Source organism: Haliotis rufescens, unplaced genomic scaffold (assembly GCF_023055435.1).
Source record: "Haliotis rufescens isolate VD_foot unplaced genomic scaffold, xgHalRufe1.0.p SCAF_4, whole genome shotgun sequence".
Lineage (NCBI taxonomy): Eukaryota > Metazoa > Mollusca > Gastropoda > Lepetellida > Haliotidae > Haliotis > Haliotis rufescens.
Window position 1 is genome coordinate 11,372,464 of NW_025964112.1, and position 11,172 is coordinate 11,383,635.

At 41.0% G+C, this 11,172-nt stretch overlaps 1 protein-coding gene across 2 annotated transcripts; it reads right to left on the reverse strand.

Moving 5' to 3' along the window:
- Nucleotides 1–321: 321 nt before the first annotated feature.
- On the reverse strand, nt 322–7,239 carry LOC124112304 (uncharacterized methyltransferase YdaC-like). 2 transcript variants are annotated; one of them, XM_046472353.2, is made up of 4 exons: nt 7,155–7,239; nt 3,999–4,082; nt 1,948–2,086; nt 322–1,403 (listed from the first exon to the last, which is right to left on the reverse strand). In XM_046472353.2, exons 2-4 carry the CDS (start codon nt 4,074–4,076, stop codon nt 859–861), a joined length of 762 nt encoding a protein of 253 aa, XP_046328309.2. In that variant the 5' UTR covers nt 4,077–4,082; nt 7,155–7,239; the 3' UTR covers nt 322–858. The 2 variants fall into 2 exon arrangements, with proteins under 2 accessions (XP_046328309.2, XP_046328310.2); XM_046472354.2 differs by having other exon boundaries at nt 7,106–7,216.
- Nucleotides 7,240–11,172: the final 3,933 nt, after the last annotated feature.

Here is an 11,172-nt window from a genome sequence, read left to right on the forward strand (position 1 = left end):
CCCTCAATGCCGTGCGCCAGACAGGGTAACAACAAGTACCATCTTTTAACGTCTTTTGGTATGACGCAGCCGGACCTTCAGCTCTTTGGGAGGACGCTCTACCACCAGACCACGGAGGCAGTCAATAGTCGCAAGGACTAGGTCATATGGATTCCTTAACAATTTTAACAGGTAATGCCATGACCAGGGGATAGAACCACCGACATTCCTCTCCCTGGGCAGCAACTCTATCCACTACACCATGGTGGCATAAAGGATGCAACAACAATAACATAGGCCACTCCCTAGGAGTGGGAGAATTGACAGACATGACAAATTTGGTTTGCACTGATAAAAACTCACCGTCTGCTAAGACAGATTTTATGATGAAAGCATTCTAGCAGATGATTACTACCCTAATACACAGAGGCTATGTCTTGGTATCACACAGGGCACCAGTTACAGCATCTAGATCTTCCCTGGAACTGGAGCCAGACCATTGAGGAAAGATGTCATGCGTATCTTTTAAATGTCATTTGTCATAAAAAGTCGGCCAAGAACAGTGACCTGGCATAGGTCGAGTCCGACATATATACAGCAATAGATGCACAATGTCACAATACATTCTCCAATGTCTGTAAGTACAAGTTGTCTCCTCAACTGAAAGGCCATTGATTCATTTGGCCATGACGTGGACCAGGTTGAAGAGAGGCAGGTGTATTTGTGGCTGACAAATATCTAACCATGTTATTGAAACATAAAGCCAAGTACCTCATTTGCAATCACCATACATTATTGTCTACTCAGAAAGCATCTTCATTCAAAATTGAGTTAATCTTTATCACTCGAATATCCTTGACCTTTTCACCCAAACAAAGGTCATGACACAGAAGGTTCAAGCTGTCCTTTCACCTTGTCAGCAAAATACGGCTTGGCTTCATCTTGTAAATCGCCAAACTCTGCAACTTCCTCTTCAAAGTCTTCATCATAAGCAGGTTTCTCATGAATTCGGGCAAATATGGCCTCAAATTTTTTGTCTCCATCTGACAAGTACTCCAGCTTAACATCCTCAAAACCACTTTCTTCCAGCATCCACATGAACCTCACGGGATCCGGGGAACCATATTTCATGAATCCTTTACTCTGTGCCCTACGGATCCTGTCAAGGTTAATGGTCGTCACCATTGTTGACCCCGGCTTCATCACTCGATAGAGCTCCTGACTGGCGACCTTCAGGTCGGGCCAGAAGTAGTAGCTGTTGCAGTGGAAGACGCTGTCAAACATGTCGGTGTTGTAAGGCAGCTGGCTCACAGAGCCCATGCACAGGTCGACCTTCCCGTGCTGAATCTCCTGCTTCATCCGACGACTTGCCTTCTTCAGCATCAGTTCAGAATACTCAATGCCATATATCATCCCTGTGCCATCTGAAACAGAAGGAGTAGTTCGGTTTGTTTGTTTGTTTGTTTGTTTGTTTGTTTGAATGTTTGTTGTTTAACGCCACTCTCAGCAATATTCCAGTTATATGACAGTTGTCTGTAAATAATTGAGTCTGGACCAGACAATCCAGTGATCGACATCATGAGCATTGATCCATGCAATTGGAATATGATGACATGCATCAACCAAGTCAGCGAGCCTGACCACCCAATTCTGTTAGTTGCCTCTTACGACAAGCAAAGTCGCCTTTTACAGCAAGCATTACAGCAAGCATGGGTTGCTAAAGACAGATTCTACCCAGAATTTTACGGGTCAGTAGTCGGGTTTAGTCAGGACTTTTGAGAGAAATTCATGGCTCTTCATAGTCCAAACCTGCCTTCAAGGCCGAAGGATTGATTGATCCATGACTGGGCATGAACTCTGAGGCCTTCTGTTCTCCAGGCAAACACTCTATGTACTAGACCACGGAGGCTGTCTTACTCTGAATGGGACTGTAAAAGACCATGCTATAAGTGTAGATGAAAGACACACCTTTGACATACTCGTAGGCCTCCTGCAAACCATGTCCGGTTCCGAACCCAACCTCCAGCACTCTGTGATGTGGCTGAATGCGACTCAGTCGGGCAGCGTTCTGCTCCAGGTACACGTTGTTCTTGTCAAACACAAACTTCTGAAAGTAAAATATGGCCCTTTCAAAATGCTGGATCCACCCTTGCATCAACACTACGCTGAATCATTAATGCTTAATGCAGCTCTGAACAGTATTCAGAGATATATTAAGTATTCTAAATTAAGTGTCCTTGGCAGGCAAATTTGAAAAAACTTCTAAGTTCTTACCACTGTTACAGTTATTTTCCTAAATTCATAGATATTTTAACATTGCCCAAGCATAAAAGCCTCTTCTTTGATGTTAGTCCTCTTTCAAAGCCATGACATTAGTTGTAAATATGATAGTGATACACATGCTTCTGATAGACATGCAGTTGGAATCCTACAATGGAAGTGTTGCACATTTATTTTGAGATTTTTAATGCAATAACATAAAACTAAGCATTAAAACCTTTTCCTACGTGTTGGTCAGTAAATTCATGAAACTTTTTATGGACATCCACTATTTTATTCTTTGTCACGACAATTCAGTTTGTTTGTTGTTTAATGCTGCACTCAGCAATATTCCAGCTAAATGACGGCGGTCTGTAAATCTGGACCAGACAATCCAGTGATTGACATCATGACAATCGATCCACGCAATTGGGATCGATGACATGCATCAACCAAGTCAGTGAGCCTGACCACCCGATCCCTTTAGTTGCCTCTTACGACAAGCATATTCACCTTTTACGGCAAGTATGGGTTGCTGAAGACTTCTTCTACCCTGGATCTCGTCTACCCCGGGTCCACAACATTTCAGAGCAAAGAAGCACTGGAATGTTGTGCTACTTTTTGCTCCTTCAGGTGAATAAATAAATCAATGTTGATATCCATAAATAGTGTCATGTATTCATGTTCTTCCAACTCCTGACCGGAGAGCGGAAGGTTCAGGGTTCGATCCCCGGCCGCGTCATACCAAAAGACGTTAAAAGATGGTACTTGTTGTTACCCTGTCTGGCACTCGGCATTAAGGGGCTAAAACAAGGACTGGTCGGCTCGGAGTCAGTATACTGTGTCTGAGTGGGGTATTCATGTTAAACTGCGGCATGGTATCTCAGTGAGCTAGCACTAGTACAAGCAGCCCCCCCCCACACACACACACACCACCACACCACCCCCACCCCCACCCCACACACACACGTCGCTATATAAGTGCAATAATCTTGGACGGGACGTTAAACCCAATTTCACCTCACCAACTTCTAAATGCCTATCAAAGACCTTATTGGCCCTGTTATCAATGAAATGCAGATTATCTACACCGCTAAAAAAAGGTTAAATATATTTAAAAGAATTGGGAAATTTTGAAATCCAGTTTGGATTTCTTACTGACAATTTTTACTGCTCAGGTCAATGTGAATCCCTGCAAATTCCGCATGATGTGTCAGCTTAATGTGAGAGCCAGAGTGATGAAAGTCGGATAAGTTTACAACTTTGGTGAAACCCAAGGACATGTTTGCCAGTCAATACAACTTGTTTTGTTTTTTAGCTTTTGTTAAGAGATGATATCTTCCTGAGATTCTAACTTTCACTTCATTGGTAAACATAACAAATGTATCACATATTGACTATCTCACTTTGCATAAGTGGGTCATGCTGATCCTGACCTGTTGGTGGATTCAAGAGGTACCCGGTAGGTATGGGATATTTGTCCTGGGTCATGCGGACCTGGATATAATAGCTATAATATGATATAATAATGGCTTCATAGAGTTAACTCCTATTTTTGTCATGTGTGTCAACAACTCATTGTAACAAACTGTGCCATACTCGTTTTAGTCAGCTCACAAATTGAAATCATCCAATCCTCAATTTGTCAGCTCAGCATGTGGTCCTATTCTGCCCCCAAATCAAACAGATCAATGTTCCAATAGTATATATTGTAGTTGAACCTTCACTGCAATGAACTCCAAGTACCAATCAACACTCACCGAAACAAAATTCCCCACTAGGCCTTTCTGTGGGCGCCTAAAATTCTCTGCTATGATGTTTCTTAGTCTTGACGTCATACTGACCTGAAACAAATCAATCACGCTCATGAATCCTGTAACCATGGTAACATAACCAGATAACAAAGATCAGTCAGAACTCCACAAGGACATTTTTTATCCATGAGTGGTTTTTTTCTTGTTCTATGATGCACTTGGCAATACTGAGCTATATGATGGCGGTCTGTACCTTACAGTCCAGTGATTGATATTATGAGCAACAATCAACACCGTCGGGGTATGATGACACGCAATCATTAATTCTGTGTGTACTCTATATGAGTATGTACACACCCCTCTACACTGCTGTATATTGGGGACAAAGTGTACATTATACACAGGAAAATACAGTATTTACCTCAAGACATAGGTCATCTTCCCGAGGCAAGAGAGTTAACTGACTTTTAAAGTGCACAATCCACCCTTGCCGAACTAGGCTGGAATTACTGGGCTCGATCGTAGCGCCACCAGTGGCTATTACCAGTCATGTCCCTTCTATGCCTCTCCTACTGACCAATCAGATTCCACCTCTCGTATCACTTGCGTTTGCTTCGCACAAAATGGTGGCGCCCGATCAGGACGATCTGGTCGATAATCAAGATCTATATTGTGATAAAACAGGTCTTACATCGCGAAATGCATCAAATCACGTGAGCACCTTGATTAAAAACATGAAAAGATTTGGAAGATATCTGTTGACAACGAGTTGGCGGTGCACATGCTTTGCAAATCCTGCAATCGACTGAAATTTGCACAACAGTTTACGAACCGGATTTCGATTTCGGTGCGAGATTTTGATTGGACTATGCATAGACTCGTCAGTCCAGCCAAAATGTAACTCCATAATACCAGCCTAGTTCGGCAAGGGTGGAAACTGGACTTTTATAGTCAGTTAACTCTCTTGCCTCGGGTAGATGGACATAGGTAGGTGGAAACGAGGAAGGCTGACATCTCAAACATTGGTAGAAAGCCCACAACTCTGGTGTTTGCCTCATTAGAAGAGAAATGCTCAGAATAACTGCTCAATCACTACCTTAAAAGTTAAATGTGAAGTTTCCATACCAAACAAAATATTTGCAAATAATTTCATGCACTCCATATTTGAAACAACAAAGAAATAATATGCTTATGAAAGGTGTACATTTAAAAGCCTTTCTTTACTGATTGAAAAATGATTTCTGTCCTCTTATTTCATATGACTTCTAGCGGCCTTGACCTAATGGCGAGGTCATTCAAAAAATTCATACAATAGGGACACACACACACACACATGCTAGGGATCATATGAATAAAATTTTGTCAAATTCAAATAATTAATACAAGTTATTGTGTGCACAATCTTCTTTAAAACCTTGCTTACACAGAGCAAGGATGCAACTGGGCATGAGCCAGCATGATCCAGTTGGTTGGTTTCATGTTCAAGGTAACCTAAGGGCCAGAAATAGTAAGGTCTTCTACGGTGTTCAGAGTATGTCTAATATGTTACAATCTCCTTCAAATCAGATCTTAGTTCTTGCTGCCGCTAAACAAAGATCTGAGGACATCCCATTACGGGTCACGTCAGACCGACCTTGCACGAACTTTGACTGACCAATGGAATGACCAATCAGGAGGCAGCTTTCTCATGCTTTACGGCACCTATTTCAAATTGGCGTCAAAGCTTCGCAACATATTTTGACAAATTCTCGATTACAAATTTGAAACCTAAACAAAAGAACATTCTAGAATGGCTAATAGATGGTCTAGATTGTAGGCATTCAGTCGTTAAACCTGTAACTAGCGTTCGGAATACCCTGTGTTAAAGTTTTCTAGGTTGGATGATTAGAAATCACATTCCGATTGTCACTTTCATGATCTGGTAAGCGACGCTCTGATTGGTCGGATGAAAGGTCGTTCTGACATGACCCCTAATGGGATGTCTTCAGATCTTTGTTTAGCGGTAGCGAGAACTAAGGTCTGATTTTATTGAGATTTAGGATTAGGAGAGGCACACAATCTGTGAAGTTAGAGCCCAAGCTGGCAAGTCTGAGCCAGTTAGCTTTATATGCTGTGCCTGGTAATTAAACTGCCATGTTGCCCAATCTTTAATATTAATTGGTATGCACACATCATACAAAATGTACCATAGAATACTGTTCTCACTAGGTTTACGAATTTCATATCACTGTTTCAAGAGCAACACTCCGACTTCGAAAGTATTGAAATATGGTCATCAGGGATGGCTTTTTCTTCGTGGATTCAGCATTTTCTTATTTAATATGGACTGCAATGCAGACTGGTTTGACTATTGTTCTGGCGATAATGCGGCCTAATTAAATCAGCGCCAGCGAGACATCTAAGAGTTGGAGTATTGTTGCATTTACTGATTTAGCATCTTCTAGTCGGGTTGCACCCGACTCGCCTAAAAAATCTGACCCGACTCGCCTAAAAATATATAGGCCTATAATATTTTGGTATCATCCATAGAATTTGTCTTCTGTCATATTTATCCATAGAACGGCTGGTTACTATGCTAAACGTGCTGCGCTTCATGTTGAGTCAGTGAGTCAGAGCCCAGTCGGTTACGCTAATGAGACCGAGACTACAACACTAACATTTAGGTACATTATGTGTATAAAATGCATTACTATGTATTTCTGATAGTTACATATACTTATTCTAAAATACAAAAACCGACCGTAGTTCGCTCAATAACATTTTAGGTGAGTCGGGTCAAAATCTTTTTAGGCGAGTCGGGTGTATTCCTCTAGTCTGATGTGTGGTGGAGCTCCAATGTGTTTTTATGATCCACCCATATAATGTCATGCACTATATTGCACATAGCAAGTACGGATTTGAAGGCGTTATTAATTTTGTGTGCGGGCGATGTACGGGTGAACAGCTGGGGAATGGTTCATTTGTTTACATGAGGGGGGCACTTTCTTCTTGGTCAAATAGTTTATCAAAAGACTGAACAGATTAAGAATCTTCCCGAACACAAATAAAGCTTCATATAATGAATGACTACCTAAAACAAAACAATTGGCTCTCTTAGACGTGCATAAACTTACTCTCGCAAATCAATGACAATAGGAATCTGAGTTTCGAAATAAAACATACTCAATGTCAAATGCAAAGTTACTTGTATCACATGGAGGCAGCCATGTTTTCCCCGTGTAAATCACGTGATCGCGGGATCACATTTACTCACAGAGATAATATTTCAAACCATAACCGACACACCGACACTCACACGCGCGTGCACATATAATTGTAGCAGAACATGTGTGTGCATCGATAAATGATAAATGAAAACACGGCTACGGGAATGATTCGTTTTATTAGATGACGAGTATGTATGGTATACTTTTCTTTCACACCCTGAAATGCACAATAACACTCAATAAGAATCTTGTAAATTATGACAATTAAAATGAGAACATGATACTTCATTAGGATTACATTATACATACATATAGTATATGCATACGTCAAATCAACATACTTCTTGGGTGGTGTAAAACGTGATCAATAGATAAACATAATAATAATATATATTGACATGTGGTGATAAGTAAACATACCAGACGTATGACCTCTAGGTGTAGGTTACACTTTAGTCTGCCACGACTACATGGCCAGGGCTACAGTGACATCAAGGTACCTATAAATATGAAATTATTCTAAATGTACAATAAGCTTCCTTACACAATGCTCTTGCACGTGTGGACCTTATTATCAAATCAGTGCTATTGTTTATAGATATTTACAGATCTGAAAACAGCACTACCATAAAACACAATAAATTAATAAACATCCTAAAACTATCATAAATGTCCACACACTTACAATACATTTAACACATATATGATAATAGCCTCATAAACATATTCAAACAACGCCCTGTCCAGGAGAATCAGACATTGACTAAATCTCACACACATCATAACAAATACCTTATTTAACGTACACCTATATATATATAATCTTATTTATGAAAAGATAGGTTTATATATGTTTGAGTATTTAATTGGAAACATACCTAGACTTTACAAAATCTATAAAATGTGCCCATTTGCTGTCGCCTGTCAGTGACTTGCCTGTGTAGTGACTGAGGTGCAAGTGAGGGTTAAAAAGCATGCAAAGCTGACCCTAAAGAAAACGATAGGGTCAACCACTCAACCAGAACATTTGCCCTGGCTGACACAAAAGAGCTGATAGGGTAGTGACTGACCCAAGCATAACTAAGTTAAAAGGTGTTGTATCAAATCTTCATTAAAATCCCTAAAACCCATACTGCAAACTAATACTAAATACTATATACTAAATACTAATATTAAATACTAATATTAAATACTAATACTAAAACTAAATACTAATATTAATAATGATACTAATGACTAATACTAACTACACTATGTATTATATACACTATATACTAATACTGACACTAGGTGATTTACTGGTTAGTTGACAGTCAAACAAAAACCTGTAACTGCCACACAATAGCGGGGAAAAGTAACTTCAAATAAAGTGGTTTGTAAATGTTATTTTATATTTATTATAATAGTCATTGACACAACTCTAAACAGGTAACAGAAGACATACCAACACGCCCCTAAAAGAGGAGTAAAAGTTGTCGTCTAACAACTCAATTAACAATCTCAATATTGGGTGTGATCACCACTTGCGTTGATATATATAGGCGAGGCAGCGCATTGAAGACACCAGATGATTGAAAACCGCCAGTGAGTGCTGTTCCAAATGTCAACCAAAGATTGGTCCAACTGAGGTAGTGTTACCGGTTGGTTCTAGTCCTGTAGTAGGCGTCGCTCAATCTCATCCCAGGCATGTTCTGTGAGGGAGAGGCCTGGAGAACCGGCCGGCCATGGCAGTACAGCAATTTGTTATGCTCTCTTAGTAAGGCTGTTACAACACGTGCAGCATGTGGGACGGCATTATCCTTATGTCCCTCCATTTGCACAGAGGACAGAACATGATACGCAGAACAACGTAGGCCATTCAAGTTGCCATTAACTGGTGAGTTGTGTCATCCCATGCGTTGTGATGCCACCCCATGCCATTTCACTTCCATCCAATAACAAACGACGTTGAGTAACGCAAGCGTCGCTAAAACGTTGTCCTGGACGCCTGAATACCCTTGCTTGACCATCAGAGCTGTCCAGATGAAACCTGGAGTCATCTGTAAACAGTATACTGCCACAGTCTTGTCTTCTGAACCTCAGATGCTGTCTACACCAAGCTAGGCGTGCCTGACCTTGACGTGGAAGCAATATAGGGCGTATCGCTGGACGTCGGGGCCCGACGTTGTGCTCCCTTAACCGGTTGCGTACGATTATGCCACTAACTGGCCTTAACCCAGGAATTGTCCAAACTGTTAATGTGGCAGTTTGGTATCGATTCGTAGATGCACCAACCGAATATGGTTGTCTTGTTGACGCGACGGTTAAACACAAGTGTTTATGTGAGCACCTGATAGCTAAACAATCATCGCGTGCTGTTCACATTAAAAACATACGTGTGCGGGATCCTGCTCTCAACACACACGCAAACATCCAAATTGAACATGCACGTTCAAAATGTGAATCACTACCTTAAAGTCGGGTTTTGTCTTCATGAATATGTATTCAGAGTTGCTGCATTATTAATTTCAAAATAATATTTTTGTTGAACTGTATACACGCAGCACATTCACTTTGTCCGTTAATATAAAATCAATTTATTGTCTGAATGTATGGTACTACATTCAGTGATACTTGCAAATGAAAGAAGGATGATATACTCTCTGGTAGAGGGTAAGCCAAAATTTAGCATGTCCGAGGGTCAGGCGCGTTTCTTTTGCGGCCGAGTCTTCGTGTGCAGGAGTCCACTATAACCCGTGTGACAGTCGTGTGCAGAAAGAAGGCTTCCTCAAATGAAGCTGTGTTTAGTGCTACTATTATTTAACACTCCTGCAGTACACACCTGCTAATACCTATGGTAGTCGAAATAATTTAATGAATTTAAAAATGATCTCACCCACTATTGCTACCACTGCGCTGGGCTCTTGGTTCCCTACAAGTTTAACAGCACACCGACGCATCGATCTCAAGTATTAGACCCCGTTCCACAATGCGCGTTAAGCTTAATTAGGATTATATATCGTAACATACATACTGAAATTAGGGTTGCTACCGGGTACGAAAACTGAACTCGAGTACCCGGCAGACAATACCCGAACCGGACTAGAGTACCCGTAGTTCAATGTTGTCCCACTTGTTTGTGATGCTTTTGCGAATAAAAGGTCATCAAGCATCTATTGATCTATTCTAAGGTATTATGTTTTTTATTAAATGCCTGCATGGCTTACCTAAACCCACAAGTGACGCAGAATATCAAAGTAAAGGCTCTTATGTTTAAAACTTAGATGCTTTTTCATGGAACTCGTCGAACTACCTGCGTAGCTGATACATATGCCACAGAGACAGCATTTGGTCTTTGTCTTTGTGTCATCAAGGTCAAAATACGCCCAAACATTTGAACGTTTGTCCGCTTTGTCGTCCATTTTGAAGTGACTTACGAGTTATCTCCCCTGAACGGGTACTCGAGTCCTGAAAATTGGACTCGAGTCCTAGGCTACCCGACCCGTTATCGGGTACTCGAGTACCCGTTGCAACCCTTTACTGAAAGAAAGACTTACGACGGTTGCAGGGGTTAGATAGGGGCGGATGGAAAGGAGGGAGATTGCATTACACTTCATATGGTTTCGATTAAGATGCGCAAATTCGGCCAAATATATACATGTGTACTCTTCCAAAAACGAAGCACCGCTGTCTGATTCTGTCTGAAAGCACATACCCACTGTCTCACAATCGGGGTAATTCATCCCTTGTCTCCCTTCATGGCAACACTACCGGAACATATATGTGTTAATTAAATTAAGAATTTATTTCAACCTTTCACATTTTAACCACACTGTGATCCTGGTGTACAGTTTGTTACCTGGCTGACTCCGCGTGAAACCATACTCCAAGGACTTGAATTGTTGTCCAGACACGAGTTATTTTTGCAATTTCAGTATGGTAAGCAGCATTTTATTTTAATGTCAGGAACAACATTCACTCACTCACCCTGTGGT

Excerpts from the sequence above, each read along its gene's own strand:
- LOC124112304 (XM_046472353.2), bottom strand. The coding sequence starts at position 4,076 with ATGACGTCAAGACTAAGAAACATCATAGCAGAGAATTTTAGGCGCCCA. Across the intron at positions 2,087-3,998 it reads TAGTGGGGAATTTTGTTTCG|AAGTTTGTGTTTGACAAGAA; the intron begins GTGAGTGTTGAT and ends TTTTACTTTCAG. Across the intron at positions 1,404-1,947 it reads GGCCTACGAGTATGTCAAAG|ATGGCACAGGGATGATATAT; the intron begins GTGTGTCTTTCA and ends CTTCTGTTTCAG.